Here is a 26,628-nt window from a genome sequence, read left to right as displayed (position 1 = left end):
AGCAGGCCAAGAAACAACAGCTAAACACCTAATTACTTGTAATCCTCTGAAATGGGGGATTACGCATAAAAAGGCCTGTGATTCGCATATGGTTCACCTGTGTAATACCTGACATTTTGCACATTAACATTACAGTCACTGCTTTCCATCCCTGTCCATTTTACTTAAAGTCGTCACTGTATATAAGCCCAGTGTTTACCTAATGTTTTATCATCATGTCATTTCTGGTGCTCATGAGCTTGCATTAGCTTATCATAGCGCTCTAATGACTTTAGGCTTATCTGCAGACTGCCACTACCACTCCTATGCAAGAATAATTACCTGTGGAAAACCAATTAACTTTGCATTGTAATAGACCCCAGATTACAGACATAATTAATTTTCAATTATAAACAAGCACCAACAAAACGATCATAGCAAGACTACCTCAGCAATTGGGTTCATTTGTGTGTCAAGTAAATATTTTGCGTACATGCATCATCTTGAAGTGCGGCCATTATTTGGCTGGAGGGGGGAAAAAAACACTCAGTTTGTCAGGTTTACATTTACGTTTAATTTTCTTTGATCGTGTTCAATACTTGCAGTCATCCAAAGAATGTTCGTGAACAGTTCACACAACAAATCACAAAATGAACTATACATCCAAACAGCTGTACATGGATTGCAATCTGGAGAAATCTAGAAGCATGTATCATCATGCACTGGTCCCCTTAAAAGAGTAAAAGGATATTCATTCATTCATTGCTATGAGTTGTTGGCATTTTGAGCGGAAGGCTGCAGGGGCAGGCCTGTAGATTCTTGGCGGGAGGAGCGGCGGGGCCCGGACAGTGGTAGGTCCAGCAGGGACTGGACTGTGACGGCGATGCGGTTCAGACCCTCTTCCTCCAGGATCAGCTGAGATGGACACAGTGAGTCCTGGAGGAGTTTGGAGGACACAGGACACATGAGCTTGAAATTGGCATGTGGAATCATGCAACTCATAATGAGAGACTTGGGCACTTCATATGCACATGCACATGGTCACTAATATGTGGAAGAAAACATTGACATGGCTTTGCATTGAACAGGCTGCATTTGTAATTCTCAGATGCAGTTCTAAGGACCCCTGCACTGCAAAGTGTACTTTCCCTGCTGTTTTGGCTAAATGGTTGAGGCGTGTTTGGCTGTATTCACAGCCCAAATTCAGTTAAATTTGCCTATGTGTGGAGTCAGATTGTTTTTTAATGACATCTCGTTTGAACAGCAAAAACACATAGAATCAGAATTTTACAAATCCAGTCTAAAACACTTCTGTATGCAGATTCAAATGTGTTAATGGAGACGTATTTTAGTCCGAATGTTCACTTACTCTGCCACTGATGATGGAAGTTGGGGCGGAGCTACATGTTTTATCCACTTTTCAGTGGCTGCCATTTCTCACTAACTCTAGCCTTTCTCAGTAACAATCTATTATTAGCTTGTCACTCTATTATTAGCTTGACAATCCATGATTTTTCACTAACTACAGCCCATGGTTCTCAGTAACTGGCTCTTATATCACATTAACTATCTACATCCATTTGCCTTTGAATCAGGATGTGACGCATTACATTATTCCATAGCAGTAATCACATGAAACACTGAAAATATATAAAGTAGTTTTTAATGCCTTGTATCTACATTAATGCAGTGGTTGTCAAATTCGCCCACATGACTCCCCAGATGGTCCACATATTTTCTCCAACAGTCAACACATCAAGAAAAATGGCCCGTCTAGGGGGGACTAGTTTGAAAACCACTGCATTAACATGATGGCTGATCTCTACATCGCTATATATGATGGGCCAATAGACGGCAGGGCTAGATGGTTAACTCCACCCATATTTAACTCCTAGGGACACATATTTTACCCTGTCCCAACTGGTGCACTTGCATATAAGGTACCCCATTTCTCAATTTTCTTTAACTGCCCTTTATTTATGTGGCCTTTGACAAGGGCTAAATCAGTGCTAACACAGCAGTGGTCTCATACTCGAAATTCCTTGAGATACAGGCGAGGACCATCAGAGTGGAGTTTTAAGTAACAGACCAACATGGTGAAGAAGATATGCATGTGTGAGTTAAATGCCTTTGTTTATTAATTTTATAATTCATTTTAAGCTCTTTTAAAAAATGACTCGCTAACAACTTAGCCTGTACATTGCATGAATCTGTCCCAAATGCACTCTTATTCCTGACCCCCTTAAGCTCTCTTGCGCTATAGAGTATGGTGCAAAGGTCAGAGACCACCCTTCATTTACTTAAATTCCAGTCAAAACAGCCATTAAGTTCGGGTTTTTCCTTTTTCCAGGTATTTATCCAGGAGATATTTCTGAGGACATTAAATATAAGATACTACACCTACATAAGGAAGGGAAAAGTCAAAGGAAAATAAATCCAAAGAGTTCAAAAAATGATTAAAAGATATAGAGAACACAGCACTCAACCACGCAAGACCTGGTAGACCACCAAAACTGTTACCATCATCTGCTTTCATTTCAGAGAAAGAGGAGAAAATCAAACTCCACTGTTGGTTTATCTCTGAAAAACCTGTGAAGACAACTCAACACTAAAGGATGATAGGATAGTCTGAAAGGATGTGTAGCTGTCAAGAAGCCCTTACTTAGAAAAAGAAACAGACATCGTTGAAGCCTCTGTGTAATTTCCTATTAAGCGTTTTCTGCTTTTTTACCTGACGCTGAAAAATGAATAACTTACTTAATGGCCGTTTTGACTGTATTAAATAAATTGAGTGATCTCTGATTTTGCACAGAACTGTATGTCTGCATGTTGTTGATGTCGCCAAAGTACTTGAAGAAGGATAACAAGGCTCAGGGTGCCTTTTGACATCATGATGCCACAAGCAGTTTTTATAACATTATTTATGATATTGCACATGAGGGTCCTGCACATTAATGGATGATAGTGATTCTATTTAGTTATTTAACTGCACTATTTGTAAATAGAATCACTATCATCCATAATGTGCAGGACCCTCATGTGCAATATCATAGCTCCTATATTCATGCTTCTTTATTTTACTTTTTAGTTAAAATTATATATTTTTTATTATTTTAAATTGTATCACTTAAATTATATAGCCTTTTCCTTTATGATATTAATCTTGCATCTTATATCAGCTTATATTTTTCTTTTATTCCTATTTTAATGTTTTTTGTTAATGCACTGTTAAGATTGCTGCCCAATTTCGTTTGTGCTCATTGCAATGACACAGTACCTTATCTTATGATGGTGGTATGCAGTATATGAGAAATGTAGCTCTTATATACCGTATGAAAATAACTAAAGTGCAGAGGCCCCCACAACTAGTACTGAAACATCTTAATCAGTCACAGGATTAGTCAAGAAAAGACGTGCAAAGCAACACTAAGAGCATGCACATGACCTAATCCCAGTTCATTTCCTGTGGTGAAGTCTACATGGAAATGTAGCCACCTGTGCATCTGTACAGCAAGAAAACTGTGGCTTCTCTCCACACTGCGAAGCTGGAGGAGGGCATTCCGCATCACTCAGAAGCGCAAGATATTAGAACATGTCACAACAAGATTCAAACCCATGCACCCTGTTTCTGTAATTCAGTCCATTCTTATAGCAAGAATGAATTAAACACTTACCTTCACTGTAAGGAAACAGTGGCTACAGATGTAAAAGCTATTGACAAAACCCTGAGGGAAGACTACTGGGTGAGAGAAAGATGAGCAGAGAAAGGCTGAAACAAACACAATTGCAGGCGTAACACAATAGAAGAAACGTTACATAAATGCACACTGAAAGCAGCACACAAAGTACAATCCTTTTTTCTTTTTTAATAATTTCTTTACAACAAAAAAAAGAAACAATCTATATAAACTTAGAATTGACTTCCTTAAATACATAAGCAGGATATAAATATTACAAAATACATCATCTTTGTTTCTTTAACAATTTCTCTTAAGATCAAAATTCAACCCTAAACCAGTGAGTTTGGTGCTTTTGCAATTTGCTTCACTACATTAGACATTTTGGTTGAAACATTATTGCAAATCTCTTTCCAACAGAAACTGACCATGTGCATCTAAAGTAGGTGAAAGAAGATGAGCAGGGCAGTATATTTTCTAAGAGAATAATGTTCTATACTAATGCAACATCCCTATTCTGTACAGCTAGCATAGCTCATCTATAGCAGCTGATTTACTGTTGAGATGAGCCCTTCCAATAATTTCATTTCTGTACACTGAAAATGTGATTAAAAATCTGCTATTTCAGCTGTGACTTTACAGTGGAATCTGTAGAATGCTCTATAAATATTTTGCATCCATACATATTACGTGTTTAAGCTCCTTTAAAATGTGCTTAAAACATTAAACACTTTATTGCGAGGGGTTCTGCGATAATTAGAATAAGTGAAAATTAACCCATTTCTGCACACTCCGTTCTCTTCCCTCACATTCCCATTCTTTCAACCTCCCTTCTGTTTGTCCTTGCCTTTCTCTCCCTCTCTCTTCCCTCCTATGTGCCCTTATCACTCTCTCCAGATGAACGTCTGCTCGTTAGTCAACTGTCTGCAAAGCTGCTAAATCACATTAAGTATGCAGGGAACACAAAAGCAACAGCAGCATACAGTACTGGGGGAACATGGTTACTCACAACACATTACGGGCCTAAAAACAACACTACTGACACATTTAGAATCCGGCAACAGAGGCTTAGGAAGGTTTTAGCGTAGTGTAATTCAATGGAGATCTTAATTTGAAGCATTTTTACACGTTTCATTAAAATGTGTCATTTGTAAGTCACTCATATGTATGCAGAAATGCAGAAAACATCAAAAGATACAAGCCCATATTTACTGATCTAGAAAATGTTTTTACCTTTAATGTACTCGGAAATGCTTTTACATATAGTCGTATGTGAAAGTTTGAACACTTGTAGTCAAATGACGTGTTTTTTTATTTACTATGTGAAAATAGCTCCACATCCTCTACAGGGAACAAACTTGTATATTACATTTTGCAGGAGAATGCCAAACACAGTTTGCTGCGTTTAACATACTGGAAAAAATACAACATAAAATATAAAATGTGCCTTTTTGCACAGGCCACATTTTTGTAGTGTTCCCCCCAATACTGTAATTTTGGCAAATAAACAGTAATTGTGTATTCAAATGTGCAGAAGTGTGATCTCTTTAGAGGATAAGTTAATTTATTTTCATTTAGAAAATCAACAAATCGTGTAGTTTGATTAGGGGTGCCTAAACCTTTGCATACAACTGTATATCAGTCTTTTCCTGACCACCGTAGGCAACTATTCCAAACTCAGACATATTTAATTAAGTGTTAAAGGCCCCAGAAAATCTGAAAAGAGTTCAAAGGTAAAGATGTGATTGGTATATCAGTATGTATTCATGTTATGAGCTCTTGCTTCACCCAATACTGCTGCTCAACACAGGAATGCATGAATAAATAAACAATAACTTAATCAGTTACTTGTAACACAGTAAGCTGACAGGAACAAACATAAAAACAAAAAACAACACAGCTTTCAAACATTACTGTATTCTGTACCATAAGACATAGAGATTAGCTTTGAGTGCAGTTATACAACACCACTGCCCCCTGGTGGTCACAGTCAAAAGGACAACAAAGAACCGCAAACATTTCATTCCAGTCTCTGAACCCGGCAACATTTGAAAGAAGTGTTACTGTTAAAATTTCATAACTGACAATCAATAGGAACTTTAACTATGTACACATTGTGCCAATATGAATATGTAATAGTAGTGAATGGGCCCTAAAGAGACTGGAACAGACACTAAAGTAGCTTTAGTCAGACACTGGAGGCACTTACATTTGCAAGCACTAAGAGAAAGTTTAAACTTTGAAGCCCTTTAAACAGGTGTGAGGAGACTTTACTATTCACGCCAGCATATTACAGGACAAAAGCAGTCTTTATAAAAGACACTCCTCCTCGCGTACAAAATACTACAGCATCCTGAAAGACTGACTGAGCGTATGCTAAGGCAAAGCGGTGGAGAAGCCCTTTGGAAAGTGGACACTAAAAACAGCTACAATTTTTAAAAGCAAGCACTCATTTTCAGATCAAGTTCATAGAGTCCTGATGGACCTCATAGCTTTCAGGGGTTACACTGATGCATTTAGTGTTGTTAATTTGTGAGTTTAAAATCATGAGAATAGATTCAACAAAAGTCTCTGTTAACAGACAACAGCAAATTCTTAAACATAAAGGTGCTAAAAAGGTTTCACGGAGTGACGAAACACGTTTGGGTCTTTGTAGAATCTTTCAATAGATGAGTCTTTAAAAAACACTTTTGTACATGTGTAAGTGTGAAAACCTTAAACATAATGTAAAGGTTCTATACCACTTAAAGGGCCTTTCCTAGAATCATACGTCCAAGCCGAGAACAACTGAGGAACCTTTTTTTTTCTTTCTGGAAAATGTAAATTATGTGAAGGTTCAAATTTAAAAAATATTCTATACCTACTCAAAGTTCTTCCTAGAACCCTACACCCAAGGGAGGAACCATTTAGGAACCCATATTTTCAAGAGTGTACTAAACATTTCAATTATGTGAAGGGGAATTCCATCAATTTTTCAAAAATTCTCCATAATTAAATATAGTAAAGATGTAAACAAAGTGTTGTTTGATATGAAATGCTCTGTTTTGAGAAACTTTCCAAGTCAGAATGTGATGGGAACAGTAGTGGTGATAGGAACCAGATGTCCAAAGAGTTTAATGCCTCTAAAAGCTCCCTCAGAGAATGTTATTACATGAAATGGTTATGAATACACTGCCTGATGTCTGAGACATTGTTTTATGATACTCTTGAGAATGTTTTGGCCTAAAACATGTTTTTAAAATATATTAAATGTGGAGACTTGCATGCAATGTGCTGTAAGGTAAAATAGTGCCCAAAGAAAACTTTTTTCCAGATTTATCACTATACATACACTAGACACTATGACATAAAAATTTACAACACATATGAAGGTGCACTGGTCATTTTGGATTGTAAATACAATGTCTATATTTGTGTTGCAGATACTGTGAACCCTGGTTTCTATCAACACCACTAAAGAAATGTTGGTAAGTCTCTCTTTAATGAACCATTTCACATCAAATCACTCTGAATTGCTTATATCACAAGGACTGAATTACGCAGAAGTTTTGAAACCTTTACAAAAGTAATTTTTTAAAGAAACATCCATTGAAAGGTTCTGTAGGGGAAGCAAAAGTGGCTCCTCTATGGCACTGCTCCAAAAGAACCCTTTTTGGCACCTTTATTTTTAAGAGCATATCATGAAGATTAATTTTGCAGCCGTTTCTGTAACAGTATTCTACATTTTATATACAACTCTGGTAAGAGAGATAATCTACAGCATAAAACAGTCACTGTGTTCATTCTGTGCCTATTTACTGCAGTGTAACAGTGCAGTACTGGGTTTAAGTGTGCACACTGCGTCAGTGCCAGGCTATGTGGATGGCAGTGCCCTTACATATGCTCATTTAGTTTTGCATTTCCATCCTGCTCCGTCCTGTGGTGAGCAGCATATGCCTCATAGGTCACAGCTTGTGCCAGCTCTGTGGAAGTGCACTGCTGGGAAGCTTTGTTAATGTGTGAAAGCGACACACACTGATTAGGACACAGTCGCACACTCTTGCATACACACACACGCGCACGCACACACAGTCTATGCAGTTAGGTGCTGGTAGAGCAGGTAGAGCAGGGCCATGGCGAGGCAGTAGAAGAGCAGGAAGCCGGTGGGAACGATGGAGAAGGGAGAGGGTGAGGGAGATAAAGCTTTCTCCTCCTCCTTCAGCTCCTCCTCTCCTCCTCCTATCGCCAACAGAGCCTCCACACAGCGCTGTACTGCACGCAGCTTGCTGCACAGGATATCAGACGCTAAACAAACCTCCGTCTGAGAGAGAGAGAGAGAGAGAGAGAGAGATAGAAAGAAAGAAAGCAAGCAAGAGAGAGAGAAATGAAAGAAAGAAAAGAGGGAGGGAGAAGAGGGAGAAAAAGGGGGAGAAAAATGGGGAAAAGAGAGAGAGAAAGAATGAGAGTGAGTGAGAAAGACAGTGTAAAAGAGAACAAAAAATAGAGAGGGGGAGTAGGGGAAGAGAGATGAGTAGAGGGAAAGAGGGGCACAGAGAGGGAGAGAGTGATAGAGAGGGAGATGGGAGAGAGAGAGACAGTGAAAGAAAGATAAAGAAAAAAATACAAAAAAGGACAATAGTACGGGGGAGTTGGGGAGAGAAGGAAAGAGACAAAGAGAGAGGAAGAGAGGGAGAAAAAAAGGAGAGAGGGAGACAGAGACAGAACGAGAGAGAGAGAGAGAGAATGTGGAGAGGAGATAGCGGAGTTGGAGGAAGGGAGGGATGAGGTTATGAGGGAGCAGAGAGAGATTGATGGAGGGAATGTGAATTGAAAGCCAAGAGAGAGAAACAGCAAAACGTGTTGAATGAGCGTAAAGCACAATGCATCAAGGACATTGAGTGCAATTATACAATGACAACAAAACAAACAAAACAAACAAGTAGAACAAGACTCATACATTAACAAGCCACACACTTCAGACAACACAGCACAGAGAAAAGAGTGCAGAAAACAAAAGAGAGTCAGGCAGGAAGACAGGAAGTTCATTTACCTCAGGAACACCCAACTTGCGGCAGGCAGCGATGAAATTTTCAACGTTGAGGCGACATTTGGCAGCGCTCAGTTTTGGCTTTGAATGGAACAAAGTAAAAAAAAACAGCGTGATTTGACTTGTCTGGTAAAATATACATGATTTGATCAAAAATGATCCATGATAAGCATCAGAATATTTACATACAGACGCAATGTACAAGAATGTGTCGCATTTAAAATAGTAAAATGATTTTTGAGTTTTACAATGATTTTTATTCAGCATTTCACATTCTGTGCTGCACTGCATCCAATTAAACAAGACCAACTATACTCTCTTTGCAATGAAAATGCAGCTGGTCAGTGTTTTCCAAGTACAGACTATATGACCAGAAAAGCACATTGTTCATCAAAGGAACAAAATTTATCTTGATAATGATAAAATATTGTTATACTGCCCACCTTGCATAGTTTCACAGTAGTTAATGAGAAATAGTAGTAGTTATTGGAGGTAATTTTAATAGGTCATAGGTATTAAGATAATAACTGAATGATAAGCCAACAGTTTAAGAGATTAAACTAGAGAGAAAGATTAAGATTAGTGAGAACTCACCACTGCGGGGGAGGGAATGTGGATGATTGACACAGATCGAGGGCGTACATGATTGGCTAGCTGGCAGAGGACTGTGCCGTTAGACAATGCTTCCCCCAAGTCTTCAGGAAGAGTGATCTTCAGACGAGACTCCAGAGACTGAGAGAGAAACAGAGGTCTGCAGTTAACTAAGGATATGCATGTATTTTAAATAGTGCTGTCATTATCAACTATACGCATAATCAAGTAATCTGCTGTTTATTTTGATGATGAGGGGAGAATGGGATATATCGCACTAGTGGGTAAAATGAGCCACACTTTATTTTTTCACTGTATTTAGGCAACCATAGAAATACCCATGTGATCACAGATTCAGGAAGAATAGTTCATTTCACATGAATTCTGATTAAGATGAACATGTGAAGAGATTGGTGAGCTAACCAGAGCAAAAAAAATATGATTTTTTTATGCCAAATGAAATTATAAAGGGTTTAGATGTCATTAGTCTTGCATGTAAGAAGAAACAGATAGACTTAGAATACTTTTACATATTAGTTTATGGCAGTATAAGCCTCAACATGAGGTCATAAACGAAGAATAACTGTGAGTCTGAATTCATTTAAGGAGCAATTTTCTCAGAATAGGGGTTTGTGGGGTAAATCGTGCCACTGGTCTTATGTATATTCACTAAATATAATTAGGTAAAATGCATTCATGCATGTTGTACGGTAGTAATATAGCAGAATCTCCTTCATGCCAAGAAGCCACAAATGTAAAACCAGTATGCAGAGTCCCATTGGAGGATCTGAGAAGCAGCAATCAGAAGGGAAGTCTATTTGGTCTGCTGCAGAGGAGGAAAGGATAGAATGACACTAAAACGATACACTGAGAAACTTGTTCAAGGAGAAATTCCCAGTCCAGGTTATTACAGACTAGCAAAGGCTCATCAGATTTTTGATGAAAAGACGGAGGAGCAGGTTCACCAGTTACTTTGTTCTCTTTTAAATCATACCTATAAATTACATAGCGAACGCAACCTCTCTTCTTTTAATACTACTGCTTTGATTAAAATGAACTAGATTGGAGATTCACTGGAGTGATTTTATTTTGTTTTTTATATAGGTAGGTTATTTAAATGTGGCACTTTTTACCCCCATTAGGCTCAACTTTCCCCCTCCCTGAGCTCAAGTTACCCATGTATGCAACTTTTTTTAATGGGTCATACTTCTAAAGCTGTAATAGCTGAACATAATTTTTTAAAATCTATGGATGCACAACAACCCTAAATATACATAGAAACTACTATCTGGAATAAATACACATCTGTTTTACTGTAAAATCTGCAAAAGAATTATAAAAAGTGGCTTGTTATGCCCTGTTCTCCCTTAGTATGCATAGCCCAATATAAATTATTAGAAAAGAAAAGAAAAGAAAAGAAAAAAAAAGGAAAAGAAAAGAAAGACAAAAACTGTGTGTTAAAGTGAACCTGACAGAGAACTGGCCGCAAATGTCCTCAGTGCTTTCTGTGTTCACAGTGTGAGTAAACTTTACAGGGACTCTGATCTCTTTCCAAGCCTATTTAGCATTTACGAGATCCCAATCTACTTGTTCACTCCAAAACTCCTTTAGAACTCAGACCCCACCTGGGTAAAGCCAAATTACGTGTAGTGTTGTTCAAGTACATGATGCAACAGATCTGATGTTCAAAGCCATGGTAAAATACTCCAGTAGCACCAAGCTATTAAAAACCATTAAAGGTTACCAGTGTTCATGAAATCACCCTTGATCTAAATGATTTGGCATTTTTGTTTTCATAATGCACAAATAATCAGACCAGTAAACAAACCACAACAAGCTGTACTGAGACCACCTCAAAAGCATTCACCTCAAGAGGTAAGAGGGTCCAGTAGAGATTTTTTTTTCATTTCAGCAACAGTTTCTTTCAGATCAAACAACTGAGTATAAAGTTTATGTAAACTGGAATGCGGAGCTGAGCATCTCGGTCAGTGATTGGTGGGGGTAATAAAACATTATATCAGTTACTTTTCCCCACCCATTGGTGCACAGTGATGTCACCAAAATTCAGAAGACATTTTTGAGGTAGGTAAGGAAGATTATGGAAAAATGGGAATTAAGTCTCTTAAATGATATGATGTGATGAATTGGGCTTAATATGACCAGAGACATGAACTGAGGTAAAAAGAAGGTCCAATGATTTCAGGTTGACTCTCATCAAGTAATCGCATTCAAAATGCACTATAAAATGAAAACAATAACTGAGGGTGTATAAAGAAAGGTGTTGAGTCGAGCTGTCAGCAGGACAAACTGAATAAAATGTGAGATGGATAAAGTGAGGAATGAGGAGATGTAACGAAAGTGATCTTTACCTTGCGTAAGTGAGAGACGTCTGCTCTCTCCTCTCGTGGTGATTTGAGCGTAGAACGAGACTCACTGCGACCAGACTCAGCCAAACACTGCACAGAGCCTGAAAGAAACACAACAAAATACAATAAGTATAACAATACCAGTGGTCTTAAAGAGGGCTTCATTTATGCAGGAACAAGTTGGACCCAGATCAGACACCTTCCAGATTAGATCCAGCATCTATTTTAGTGGATCGGACACCTTCCTCACATGTACAGATGTATCTTTAATAATAACTTTAATAACAAAATTTTCTACAAACAATTAGGCTGCATGTAAGTGAGTGTGTGTTTGCACCTGAAGGCTTGACATTGCAGCGTGAAGAAGTACGGAAGAGGAAGCTGTTGGGTTTGGGAGTAGAGCCAGTGGGAGAGCAGGGCTTAGTGGAGGGAACATCTGAAAACAAACCAGAAGAAACACCTCAGAAAAAAGCTTTCATGCTGTGTGAGGATCTCATACACACTGATGGAAGACTGATCTCTGCGTAACTGTTTGCAAACAGTGCAGCATTCTTTACCTGTGCGGCTTGCTGAGCGCTGCAGGGATACTGACTGAAAGGTGGAGCTCATCTGATCCGCACTCTGTAAGAAGAGCTATCACTGTCAACATCTTATTAACTGAGTAACCTACAGACTATTCTGATGATTAACCAAGTTTTTTCAGCTCCCAAAATAATTAGCTGTTAAACTGAGAAGGCTTTTAAAAAGTCTTCAGGTAAAAAATGAAAACATCATGTAGCAAACAATGCATTTAATGTTTTTTTTTTAATCAAGCACTGAGGTTCAGCTGAATAACTGCCCTAAATGAAATGAGAGAGAAACACAGAGATGAAATGAAATGAAAGAGACTGACCGCACATCTCTGTCTGAGTCCATTAACAGAGGCACTGCTTTCTGTAGACTCACCACTAGAGGGAGACAGAGACAGCTTAAGTGTTGAACAGGTCACAGAAAAATCCAAAACACTCCTATATAGAGGATTCATGCTTTCACTTAACTATTTTTACCAAAACCCATTTTTGTCCAACATTTCATCTTGTTAGGACAGTATACCTACGACAGCCTGTGCCTCACACTGGACTGTGTATTAAAAAGCAATAATTTAATGATACTGACCAATTTACTGTACCAATGTTATAATACAACAGTACAGTATTGAAAGACTGTGTTGTTTTTTTATATAAACAAATACATAAATATATATATTTTATATAGATTAAGATATTTTTGAGCGAAGTGAAAGATTTAGAGTTTAATTCTTACATAAAAAAAACTTCATTCAAAAAATGCTGTCTAACGTTTTCATGTCCAAAAAACAGTTTCAGTCCTCAGGCGGAACCTTATTTTAGCCACACCCCTGCAATTTAGAGCAGGAAGTGAGACTGCATCCCTGCCCCTAATGGCCACAAGGTGAGCAGTTAGATCACACTGTTTTGAAATAAATGTGTCTCCAAGTCTGGAAATCAGTGTGTAATCTTAAGAATTGTCACTACTGATACATATTTTCTGCAGTGACGTAAAGTTTTTGTGCTGTGATGAAAAATATTATGATTTCATGCATATACAACTGTTCAAAGCCGTGTTTGTTCGTCACATCTTGGCTAAAGTTTTTAAGTTAAATTAACAAAAATTGTCAATACCGAAACAGTCACTATCATTCAGTGAAGTTCGTCCATGGTCCATAAAATTTTAATCAGTATCGGAGTCAAAGTATAGGCATTGGTATCAGTCTCGAAACATTCAGAATGATACCCAGCCCTACTCCCAAATGTCAGTGGCTTTCCTTTTGCTACCAAGGCTGGGGTGAAACTGACAGAACTCAAACTAGAACAGACATGCTTGCGCACATTCAGTCAACCACAGAACACAACGCAGGCCTCAGCTCTCTTACCCTGAGACACTTCCTGTTCCTGTCTGTTTGGCTGTCACCACCGAGTGACTTCCTGTTTTCACTGCCATCTTCTGCAAACTGGAACAAAGTAACACACTTTAAAAATCAAAGAAATCTAAATAAAGCTGCATCAAAACTAATAAGGGAATCTCTAGTTTAGTATAACAGTGTGTGGCACTATCCACGCACTCGCCGGTGTCGTCGTGTGAGCATTATCAGTGTTTTGTTCTGTTGGCACAGTTAGCTTTCGATACCTATCATTCTGCTTTGATGCATGATGCAACAGACTAATGAAGTAACATTGTGAGTCATCAAATATCTGGTTTCCTGCAGAGCTGAACATAATGTTATGCAGTGCACTTTATGTAATTATTTATGGATTATTTAATGTAGGAATCTGTGTTTATTCATCCAGACATCAACCCTCCTCATCCCAAGCAGCTCTCTGTACTGTTTCCTGATGAGGTGTATTTCTCCCTTTGGGATTCCAGTTATGTCTCAGAGTATTTTATCTTTCTGTAACCCAGTCAACCTCCCTGCACTCACGTGCTGTCCCGGGCCCTCTCTCGCTGCTGCTGCGCTCGTTCTCTCTCCTGCCACAGCTGCAGCGTTCCAGGCCTTTTCTTCTCCTCCAGCGTAGGACTGGATGGAGAGCCTTCTGCTGAGTCACTGCCCACACATCTCCTGCAGAGACAGACAGAGAGAGAGAAAGAGAGAGAGAGAGAGAGAGGGAGAGAGAGGGAGAGAAGTGGGAGAGAGAGAACATTGTTAGGTGAAGGGCACAATGTTCCTTTGGCTGTCCAATATGTAAAAGAACGCCACAGCTTGACATGGTTATATTATAGTTCTACTGTTATATTATATTGTCATACTTAGTATATGCTGTGCATCAGGCCTAAATTTTGGATCCAAGCCTAACAAAAATCTGCCCAAACCTACTGTTTCAGTCCCACCATTTTCTTTCACACACATCCACTGGCCTTGTGAATCTCACAACCAACAACACAAGTCTAGTGCAACACATTCAAAATTCTCTATGGTTAAAAAAAGGACAGAGGAAGGATAGGGAAGAGATAAGTCCTTATAGGAAAGTCTGTCATACAAGACCTCTCTCTATCTCTAAAAACTCAAAACTGAAGGTCAACTTACCTTACATTCAAAAATATATTTAAAATCACTGTTAAAATCTGACAAAAAGGTCATAAACAGTTTGTACCCTTTGGTTCAAATAAAAGCACAAAAACATGTTTTATGGGTTGTTCTAACTACTGCACTTGCACAGGTCTCCACAACCAAGAGGGGCTTTTAGCACTTGCAGTTTTACCAAACAAATGGGTCTTTTTATTGGCTCTTTCTCTGTTCACACACCATGTTGAGCATTCTGAGCTTTCCCATTCATTTTCCAACCAGTGGCCTGTCTCCTCCTTTATAATGTAAAACCTAAAGCAGGGTTAATGCTAAAATCCATTAAAGGTGGATTTCAGAAACCTGAATGTAATAATCAAATAATCAGCAGGACATTAAGAAGCTAGAATGATGCATCTAGAATGATGAATATAGAAAGCTGTACAGCATCGAGGATTAAACTAAAATACAATTAACATCCAGAATCCATCATATTAAAAAAAAGTGGAGATCAAATCCCATGGGCAAAAATCTCAACGTCACAAAAATTGAATGCAAACAGATAATTACAGTGTATTATTTAGCATTTTGTTCACTTCTTGTTTACAGAAATCTTGAAATATTGAATAAAATATCCAACATTCAATTTTTGTCGACACTTTATAATATTTCAATCCACAGTAGTTTAATTACTGTGTATAAAATAACAAAACATTTTAATATAGAAATTGGTTTTAAACTTTTAAACAGTAGTATATATAAATGTGTGTGTGTGTGTATTGACTGATTAATAGATTCATGCATGATAATTAGATTTAAATGCTACAGCAACGTGCGATGGCAACACTGATTTAATATGGTCATGCCAATAAAGCTTTGTTGACTTAAGAAGAGAGCATATGAGAGAGAGAGAACAAGAAAGAGAGAGAGAAAGAGAAAGAAAGAAAGAGACAGACAGACAGAGAGAGAGAGAGAGAGAGAGAGAGAGAAAGAGAGAGAGAGAGAGAGAGAGAGAGAGAGAAAGCAAGAAGGGTGGTGCAGAGGGAGGGCCAGAGATGATGAACAGAGAAACCACGCCCTTAAAAGAATAACCATGACTATGAACCTCCAGTCATCAGAAATGCCAGCAGCAGCATTTGGGGGTTTTTAGTCTTATGACTGGAACTGTGAAAAACAGCTGAACAAGAGGACCTGCACACACAACCATAACCCAGTCCAGTCTCAGCCTCTTTTACACTGGAATATGAAAAGAACAACACTGTGCTTATATCAGCACTGTGAATGTGAACACGCTGGGTTGATGGCAGAGGAAATCAGCAAAACCTGGATTTACATATGGCAGAATGGGGAACTGAAAGAAAAGGTCTGAAACAGTGATTGAACAGTCAGAGTGAGCCTTCATGTTTGTAGTGTAAAGGCTGAACGCCTGCTGCCAGTATGGCTAGTCTTTAGTGAATAACCTACAACCAGTGTTTGCAGTCATGCCGTCATGGACTCTGAGAAGAAACCTAACTACACAAAAAAACCCACTGTTGACTTTTCCCAGATCCGCAAACACACACTGAGAGGTTGACCTTGTCAAACACATGAAGGAAAACAGGAGGGGGCAGGGAGGAAGAAGGGAAGAAGATAGGCAAGAATCCTTTTTCTCTAATGAAATGTTTTTGTAAGTAAACCCCATGTGATAAACAACAATTATTTAAAAAGATTCATGTAATTCAACTAACCAAAAGCATCACCAGGCTTCCCACAAACTGGCTATTACCCATAATGATGAGGTCATGTTGTCATTGCAGAGTGTACATGGAGATTTACCTGCTGCCTACGGAGTCTGGGCTTTGGGAGGGTGTGGTCCTGCTGCTTTCAGTCTTCTCCTGAAAAACACAAACCAAAGGAATGATACACACTCCTACACAGTGAGATACAGTGAAAATTTGCCATTTTAATAAGATTAGCCATTTGAAAATCCACATTTTTTTGAATGAATACTATACAAACATCCAAGAAAACATATTTAAAATGCTGTTATGAATAAATAACAAAATTATGGAAGTTTCAACACTCCTTTATTGCATTTGGTTGACTTTGTCATCTTCTTGCTTTTGGCCTATGTAATTTGATATACTATCAGTTGCCTGGTAGAAATGTAACAATAACACACATTACATTTATCATCATCATCAAAACATATAATCAAACAAAAGAAGCTACTCTAGATCTTAGAACAATGGACTTCCCACCCCAGAATTCAGACCTCAACATCACTGAATATGATTACTTGAAAGGTGATGAGCAGAAAATGCAATCAACCTCTAAGACTGAACTTTGGAGGTGTAGAAAAATATTTGACAGAAAGTCTCCTGAATGGAAAAATGGAAGCTGTAATAAAGGCAAGGATGGACACCCTAAATACTGAAAAACTGTTAGACATGGAATGATGTTAGACATGCAATGTCAGTGTCCTCCTGACCTGTGGGGGTGATGTTTGTGGAGGACTAGGAGGCTCCGGCTTGCAGCTCTCATCCTCCTCTTCTGTTACACTGTTGTCAATAAAATCCACCTGCTCTATATCTCCATTCACCACTGAAAGAGGACGGGAGAGAGAAGAGACACAACAGAGAGGCCAGTACTTCCTATATGCACTTTCAGCCAATATGTAACACATTGTAACCAACTTTTTTATATTTGTGTTTGAGATGGTAAGCACCTTTGGGTGTTTTCAGCAGCCTATCTTTCTCCTCTTCTTCCTGTAGATTTGTGTGCTCACGGGAAATTTCAGGCATTCGCAGAGATCGCTCTGAGAAATCATCAGCAGACTGAAGAGAGACACAAACATGCTCACTTTGCTTAATGTATAATTAAGCAATAGAACACAGGAGGGAGTGAGTTACTGTGAATAACATCATGGTTTCATTTGGTCACAGGCAAAAGCCAAAGGAGAGTACCACAGACCATCACAGTGATATACTCCCTCTCGCATTCTGTTTCTTTTATACATTTCTGCAAATTAAAGAAAAAACACAAAGCAAACAAACCCCAAACTTTGTATCACTTGTGCTTTAATATTGGCAATTCCTTCCGCCAACAAAAGTAGTAGCCTTTTGTATTATGGCTAGAGTCAAAAAAGGTTCAACTCCACTTTTTTCTGGTTTTGTTCTAGCCATTCTGTATAGTATTTTTGCTCATCTTGTTTGCCAAACTGTATTCTAATCCTGTCTGGCTAATTCCAGCTCGTTTAGTTGTTCTGCTATCATAGAAGTAGACCAAAAATCTTGCTTAGGAGCCACGACAGATTTAGAATTTACTCTTCTTCAGAAATCTCACCAAACGGGCTGCAGGTCAAATATTATCTTACAGAGGTTATGTTTGAACAGCATCCTATTATCATATCTAACAGCATGGGTAAAATGCTTCTCAACAATCAGACTGTGTCATCAGAACTAAATGTATGACATTGTGATAAGACATAAGTCTTATGTAAACAAATCATTAGAGCTGAAATGTAGCTAAAGTTTATTAAACTGCCATTCTCCTAGTCCTTACCTCATTTCCTGACCATCTCTTGCTGCCACTGTCCACACTGTTGAAGCCAGAGTCCAGCCCACTATACTGACCAAGAAACAGCTCCTGATCTGAAAGACTAGAAGGAGAGAACACACAGACAGGGATCTGGTTCAGTGCTCCTCTTCTACTGATATCCGTCTCATCTTCTCTAAGCTCCTCCAGTGACATCTGTACATTGTTTTCCAGTCGTGTTCTCATTTGCCACTACTAAAAAACAGTGCCTCAAAAACACATTTGGTGGAGACTGATTCAACTCTGTAAAGAATATGCTTATGAACTGAAACTAAGAATTTATGATTAGATACAAAATACTGATCAGAATGCTTTGAGAGTGGACTCTTGACTGTTAGTTATTCTCTCAGCGACTAAGATTAGATCGAAAATTCGGACGAAAAATAACAATTCTGTGAGATCTGGACAACATTTACAGTGCCCACAGTTTACAAGAGCAAATTTAGGATTTTGGAACCAGGGGTGGATAAAACATAATACATCTGTTTTAAAAGTAAAAAACAAAAACAAAAAAAAACAAAAAACAGTAAAAGCAGTAATAATCTTACATAGGTATGCAATATAAAAATGAAGGGCAGATGCCAATATCTGATAGTTTTCATGTACTACTGATGCCAATAGATTTATAAAATGTTAAAACTGGGACTTAATCCACCTGGATTAGCATTTCAGCAAATTATTACATTTATTTCTGTAGGGTTAGAGATGCAGAATAAAATGCAGCCCAGTACAACCTAAACATTCTTCTCATCTGGGCTACAACACATACATCAAATATGGGTTAGAAATATTGGTCAAATCTAAACTTCTGTCCTACAAGCAAACATCTGTCTACAACAACATGATTCCAATATCTTGCATCCCTAATATTACACAAATTCTATATATTTTTCTATTTGAATAAAAGTACAAAAGCACTTGCTTAAGAACGAACTTAAGAATCAAAAGCAAAAGCACTTGGAGTTATTGTAGATATTGTGTTATATTATTTTGATTAACAAGTTTGCAAATGCAAGTACACAAGTCTCCCAAATAGAACTTGTTAATCAAAATAACACAACACAATGTCTATTACAACACAAAGTACTTTTGATACTGAATTACATTCACAAGCAAATATAATTGTACTTTAACGCAAGTATAAATACTTGTACTTAAATAATATTTTATCAAAAGTATTCCTTTTTTTACTCAAGTATAGAAGTATTGTCTTGTCCACCCACGCTTAGAATTCAGCCAAATGCCTTGTGTAAAACTGCAGCATAAGAATACTTATTCAATGATGCCAAAACTTAAACTGATAGAAATACACCACCTGCCACCATCAATCTCTCCCTCGATCAGACATTCTTCAGTTAATGAAACATTTTTCCACCACCAGCACTGCCACCAAATATCTTTCACTCTCACATCTGTTTTCTCCGCCCCCCCATCCCTATGTCCTGTCTCACCAGCTGTTGAAGCCGCTGGGCCGCAAAGCTCTCTCCAGCTGGTCCTGGCTCCTCTTGCACGCCTCCATGTTCAGGTACTTGAAGATGTGAACCTTCCCTTTGGAGCAGATCTGGGCCGGGGGCATCTGCAGAGGGTTATTGTCCAAAGAGATGGTCTGCAGATGCTGCAGATGCCGATAGCATACTGGAACATGGGAGATGCGGTTGCATGAAACATCCAAGCGTACGAGCGGCAGCTCAGACAATTCTGTGGAAAAAGGGGTACAAATGAGGTTGCTACATATAGTGTTTTCTATTAGGGTCAGGCAATAATAATGATTATATTATCGTGATAAATTACATTCTATGCTTTTCTGAATACATCAGGGGTATCTTCAGTACTTTAAGAACATTGAACATCTGCGTGTATCATAAAAAGGACAAATTTAGATCATTTATAGCAAGTCTGTAAACAACAACAACCAGTGTAATAGCTATATAAACTGTATAATAACAGGTAGCTGTTTGGATGTCAACCCATTATGCAATTATTTTATTATTTAATCAAATTATTTAACAGTTGTTAGATTTTTCATCCTGTTCCTTTTAAGCAGTCTATCTTACAAACTCTGTTTGTTAAATAAATAAATAAATAAATAAAGCCTTTATTTATTCGCTGCCATTTGCTTGCGAATTTTGTCTGCTCCGACTAGGTTTCAAACCTCAGCTAAACCAAATATTACAAAGCATATCATGTATCGTGAAAATGACTCCTGTGATGTTATATTTTTGCCATATCGTCTAGTCTTATTTTCAGTGTTTGATTGTGGCTGAAACCTCACAGTAAATGGTAATGCACTGGAGACTTGACAAAAGCTTTAGTAAGCCCAGTCCTGTCAGCAGCATTGCCCTTAGGCATTGGCAGGTACAGTAAAACAGGTTGCTGACTGTTGTCTAGCTTCACGTCCCCACAGAGATGGGCCTTTGGTGTGCATATAATGTATGAGACAATGATGATCTAACCCTCTGGCAGGGTGGTGAGTTGGTTTCTCCTCAAGTTCAAATCCCGTAAACACTCCAGCTGACCCAGCTCCACTGGCAAACTCTGCAGCTCATTACAGCTCACATCCTGCAGACAAAGAAAACAAGGAGGCACAGCCTGTAGAAACCAGCAATTACAGTATTTCAGATCCGATTTCCATTCGATATTTAAACATTAGCTTTTAAGGATATTACCAGCAACAACAAAAACATGATGTACTTCGATATTAATAATTTCTCACTCACAGCCCATTGAAAAAAGTAGAGAAATTCTGTTGGAAGCGCAGATTCTAAACTTTCAATCAATCCAACATTTGTACGTGTAAGAAGAAGAGATATTTTGTTATGATTTGAATTTGATTTGTTTTGTGAAAAGAAAAACATACTGTAGGTTTTGCCACATTTTTAACATTTCTCGATATTGATGGAAAAATGTCAAAAGTGCAGATTTCTGTCAATACAAAATGTAAATTAAACATAAATGTAATTCATTGCGTAAATATTTATTTATACAACTTGAATAGTATAGCAGAAAAAAGTAATTCTCGACTTCTGAGGAACAAAGATTAAATTAGGTACACTGCAAACAGAATACATCAACAAATGTGAAGGGGGAATAGAATGAACAGAAAGAAAATAGAAACAGGTAGAATGAGAATCACAGAGAGAGAGTGTGCAAGACAGAGTGAAGGAGAGTGAGAGAAATCTGACACAGTGGTGCGAGTTGTACATACCAGTTGTCGGAGGTGTGTCAGAGTGTGTATGGAAGCTGGGAGGACTGATAATTTGTTGTTGCTGATGATAAGGACTCGCAGCAGGGGGAGCTGACATATGGACGGGGGCAAACTGGACAGCTGATTACGACTGAAACACACATACACAAACCTATAAGTTCACTGTGCGTGGCTTAAACATCCATCAAAACAGCAATGTTACAGTCATAAGCAGGGTAAACTTTTAAAACATTACTGGAGTAAAAGTGCACAGCAGGCTTTGGTGATTTCCAGGAAACACAGTACAGCAGGGTATTATTTTATATCGCATGCATTCACCAGTTACAATACCTTCTACAATCAAATCTAAGATGTATTTCTGTCTTATTTATGTATTAGATGTTAAAACACACCATTGTGCCTCCAAAAATTCATCAAATTCTAGCCTGATGTTGGAGTAATTCTGATACTTAAGGTATAAATATCAAGCAAATAAAACACATACATATAGATAACATGCTATAGTATACAGTAGCATACAGTAGCATACAGTAGTGGAGTATTTCTACCCCTTTACTCTCCAATCCTGTTTGTAGCTATCTGAAGAGCTGACAAGCACTTAAAGGAATAGTTTTCTTCATACCTCAAATGCAGTCATTCAGCCAATGCATGTTTGGTGCCTGACGTTTGCTTTTTTTAGATTTAGACTGGACCTATTAGGCTAATGTACCCAACAGCAAAGCACTGTGCAACTTGCACATCTAAATCATCACACGCTTAACCATGTTGAGTTGTTAGATAATCATCAACAAACTTGGTTATGTGGTATCTGGCACTGCATGACGTGGTGTTTTTTTTTAACAACTATCGAAAGTACGTTGCATAGGTGAAAACAGTAGCAGCGACCATCTTTAACCTGAATTACGTTAGCACTTCTGTCCGTTTTATTTTTATTTATTTATTTATTTTTTTTGTATAAAAGCTTCCATTACTTAGCTGCATTAGCCTTGTAACTTAAATGAAAAACTAAAGAAGAGAATTTTGAATACCAAACATGTCCTCGCTGTTTGATACATTTGGAGTACTTCTGTATACTTTTCTGCCAAACTATTGATTTAGAGGTCGACACCTGACACCAGATCACTTGTAATTAACCTGTGAATAAACATGTGAGTCTGTGAGATACTGCTGTAGCCAACGGCCAATAAGATCAGTTGTGTGAGTATGTGTGACTTTGATGTAGGTAAGGCCCTGTAGACTGTGTGCAGCTGTGTACCTGAGGTTGAGGTAGGTGAGGGCCTGTAGCTGACAGAGCGACGCGGGCAGAGAACGCACACAGTTGTGGTAGATGCTGAGTGTCTCCAGAGAGATGAACTGGCACAGCTCCTCTGACAGCTCACACAGCCGGTTCTTCGACAGGTCTGAGGGACAAAATGAAGATGAAATGACAAACTGATATTTTCAATTTAGTCAGTACAGCATCACCAATGTGACCCAGGCTGAATGCTCATCCAGAACATTTACATCAGCAGTCAATATTGGTAACACCAAATAACACTGGTAATATCAAACCAGTGCTGATATGGTGGCGTTAATCAACAATCATAACATTATTAACAATATCATCAAGCAACAGTAAGTGAAATAGAACAGTTTGCAAAATACATGGTGTAGTGTATAGAGGTGGGCGTTACTGCAAAAATATAATACTGCGATACTTCAAGAAATTTTCACGTTGTACGATATGCCACAGTATTTATTTATTTAAAAACTATGAATACAACAATTTTTATAAAATATTTCACATACGGTGTTGTGCTAAATCCAGTTAAACAGGACTTTTGCACTCTTTATAATGAAACATGCAGTTGGTCTGTGTTCTATGAGCACTGACAATATCCACAATATGTTCAGATTATAATACAGTGGTGTGAGAGAGAGAGAGAGAGAGAGAGAGAGAGAGAGAGAGACAGTAAGAGAGACAGTAAGAGAGACAGTGAGAGAGAGAGAGAGAGAGAGAGAGAGAGAGAGAGAGAGAGAGAGAGACAGACTGAGGTCAAATCTATTGTGCTGCTCGGGCTAGTCCACACATGACGACCATTATGAGATTTCATTCAATGACAACAGTCCAACCAACAGAGAGGAGGAAATACACCATAAACAATCGCACACTTATTGTTTAACACCACTGCACAAGTTCATTCTCAATGCTGGAGATGTTTTCAATTTTGCGTGCAAACAGAATTCACTGACAGGAAAAAACTAAACGGAAAGTAGAAACATTCTCTGGAAACGAACAAAGACTTTTTGAAAGATTTAAGGAAACTGTACTGTGTTGCTATTTTCATTTATGACAGCACACTGAGTGTTGCCAAAAATAGCCACTTTTGTCCAATAATAAATCCAAACTATTTCAATTTCCTACATTTGCCTCCCAGTATGACCTCTTCTGGATCTTACTGCTGCCAAACAGAGGAGCTATATGATCTCTCTTTATTTCTCACACACCAAGTCAAACTCCTTTGCATGCTCTATTACTCCTCTGGAGCTGTGTGTGTTTTCTGTAGTTTCTCACAGCCTCGCTCCCACATGTGTGCACACATACACACCCACACACACGCCCTTTCTTTCTGTGTGCCTCTGGTCGCAGGGTCATGGTGTATTTATGGAGAAGAGCGGATGTTAATTACAAGCCCTGAGAGAGTCCAGAACCACCACCGTCATTACGACTGTGTGTGTGTGTCTGTGTGTGTGAGTGAATTTAGCAAAGCAATAAGTGTACAGTTCAATAGTAACTACTGCTAGCGTGATGTTCACAGGGCTAGAAATGTCTATATTGTATATTGTCTGGTGCCCTGGCCACAACATTTCACGTTTTGGCCACTAAAATGCAGAAACAGAGGCTCGAGCAGACATTTGCTTTGGAATTGTTTTTATTTTAAATCTAGTAGCAGAATCTTTACACATTCACAAAAATTCACCATTAATAACAAAATAACTACTTTTTACTAGGCCTGGGCAATTTCGAAAAACTAATAGCACAATATTTTCTTGTTAAACACACATGATCTGCCGCAGCTTAGACCTACTTTCTATAATATCTTTAGCTTAAAAGCTTTTTAAACAAACTGATTTGATGAAAATCTTCAATTAACTCACATTAACTAAAAACATTACGTATATTAATTAAAATTAAATCTTAAAATTCTGGTAATAAAGTATTTCACCTCTTGTTTTGAAAGATGTGACTGCAAACAGACATGCATTAGTGAGATCCTCCTGTGTAGGTTCACGGCTTCGGGTTACTCTCTCTTTATTCATGCACACAAGAGTGGCTTGCTACGCTAAGAGTTCCCCCTTGTGGAGAAACTTCTGACTGCTAAATGTGCTTGAGTGAGTGCACATTTTTATTAGTGTAACTTTCTAATGAATATTTCCTTTTAAACAGCAAAACCTGACTGTTTTTTGGTAATGAAGCATGTTTGTTAATTGTAAATACATGCATATATAATACAATGTTTCTAAAATTTTGATCACAGTTTGGTTATCTTGACTTACTTTTGGCCTCTAGCTCTGTGATGACCACAACAAACAGATAAAGAATGTATTCAAAGAGACAGCGTGATCATGGAACAATAGGTGAACAGTTGTGTGTGAGCGCATGTGTCCTTGCTCTCCTCTCCCTAGACTCTCAGTCCATGTCTTTTGTTCAGCTGTTTAATTTGGCAAGGAAGCGCTTCCCTCCTGCCCCACACATGCGCACACACGCTTACTTTCCCAGTTCCATAAGGGATTGTGGATTCCCAAGAGTAGAACAAATTTCCCATCAGCTCTGCTGCACTTTGTACCCATAACACCCAAACATGGTAGAGATTAGAGCAGACCAATGAGGTGACATTACAGTCATGCAGCAACACAACTCACAGAAGAAAACGAAGAGCTTTATTTGCAAAGGCAAATCCACTTATTCACTCGTACAAAATGTGCAACACAAAAACTACCACAGAGGATGCAGAAAACAAAAACAACAGAAAACCCGCTCACTCAAAACATATACAACAGGAGCTGGTGGTGCAATGATATGGGAATTGTGGGCCGATGCACATATCCAGTATTTCTCAGGTATGTGTCTGCTGATGGCGATATCGATATAAACATCTATAAAATAGAGAGTCTGGGACTCAGTCTTTTAGTTCCTTTAAAGTCAACATGAACTGAAAATCAGGAGCATTCTTCTTCTTTTAATGCGCTGTATTTCTGAGTAAAACAGGATATTCAGGAGGGAAATAATTAGAAGCGAGACTTAAATATTCATCGGGATTTCACTGGATTGTGAAAAGCGGGTGTTCCAAAATGAACATGGAGACCCGAATGCTAGTCTACAATCCATCTTAGAGAACCACTTACTTCCTGCAACACCTCTGGCACCTGCACTGGAGGAAGCAAACAAAATCCTGGGAGTACAGGAGGTGCAGAAAGAGCAGAAAGAGGGGGAACATGCCATGATATTATTGTTTAGTATAATTTTTCCCCACCCCTGGTGTACGGTAATGTAATGAATTTTCAGAAGGCCTTTAAAAGTGGGCTAAATTCACTACACTTCTGTTAAAGACTACAAAAAATAAGAATTTTATCTTTTAATTGATCAGATGAATTGTGCTTAATATTACAAAGGACATGAACAAACAATGTAAAATGTCTATTTTGATTTCAGGCTAACTTTAGCGTGCAACAGATGAGTCAACTCTGTAGAACCATAAAAGGAAAACATGCTAATTAAACATATAAAAACGTCCTACAGATTCAAGTTTAAGACAAAAATGGAAAAAGGAGCAAGCAGCCTAATTCAGGAATTGCAAATAAAGAACATGCAATCTATTCCAGAAAAACACAGTGAACACCTCACACATGAGGTCACCAGAACTGCAAATCCTCTCACAAAATCTGACTTAAGAATACTAATTTAGGCAAGACACAAACTCACCAGCACTCCTTCTATTTTAACACTGTCTCAAGAGTCTTCCAGTTTCCTTTCACTTGGTGTGCGTGCCTGTATGTGTGTAGACTGGTGTGTGCGTGTGTGTATGTGTGTGTGTGTGTGTGTGTGTGTGTGTGTGTGTGTGTGTTAGTTAAGACTCACAACAGATGCAAAGCCATCTTATGTTACACCAGAG

General features: G+C 38.3%; 1 protein-coding gene across 2 annotated transcripts in view; it reads right to left on the bottom strand.

Annotated features, from left to right (window-relative positions):
- Nucleotides 1-366: 366 nt before the first annotated feature.
- The window catches only part of lrch4 (leucine-rich repeats and calponin homology (CH) domain containing 4), a 48,592-nt gene continuing 22,330 nt past the window's right edge, over nt 367-26,628 (bottom strand). Inside the window, exons 2-18 of one of the 2 annotated variants that reach the window (XM_036596261.1) lie at nt 22,731-22,875; nt 21,476-21,605; nt 20,724-20,829; nt 19,722-19,968; nt 18,238-18,334; nt 17,402-17,510; nt 17,165-17,277; nt 16,510-16,568; nt 14,116-14,253; nt 13,570-13,647; nt 12,532-12,586; nt 12,197-12,260; nt 11,977-12,075; nt 11,643-11,740; nt 9,277-9,414; nt 8,686-8,763; nt 367-915 (exon numbers count right to left, since the gene is read on the bottom strand). In XM_036596261.1, coding sequence (XP_036452154.1) covers nt 745-915; nt 8,686-8,763; nt 9,277-9,414; nt 11,643-11,740; nt 11,977-12,075; nt 12,197-12,260; nt 12,532-12,586; nt 13,570-13,647; nt 14,116-14,253; nt 16,510-16,568; nt 17,165-17,277; nt 17,402-17,510; nt 18,238-18,334; nt 19,722-19,968; nt 20,724-20,829; nt 21,476-21,605; nt 22,731-22,875 — 1,925 coding nt within the window. In that variant the 3' untranslated portion in view covers nt 367-744. Of the gene's footprint in view, nt 916-7,252; nt 7,957-8,685; nt 8,764-9,276; nt 9,415-11,642; nt 11,741-11,976; nt 12,076-12,196; nt 12,261-12,531; nt 12,587-13,569; nt 13,648-14,115; nt 14,254-16,509; nt 16,569-17,164; nt 17,278-17,401; nt 17,511-18,237; nt 18,335-19,721; nt 19,969-20,723; nt 20,830-21,475; nt 21,606-22,730; nt 22,876-26,628 lie in introns of those variants that run through there. The other variant, XM_036596260.1, reaches the window with a different exon arrangement.

Source organism: Colossoma macropomum, unplaced genomic scaffold, assembly GCF_904425465.1.
Source record: "Colossoma macropomum unplaced genomic scaffold, Colossoma_macropomum, whole genome shotgun sequence".
Lineage (NCBI taxonomy): Eukaryota > Metazoa > Chordata > Actinopteri > Characiformes > Serrasalmidae > Colossoma > Colossoma macropomum.
This window is presented reverse-complemented; position numbering and strand designations above follow the sequence as displayed.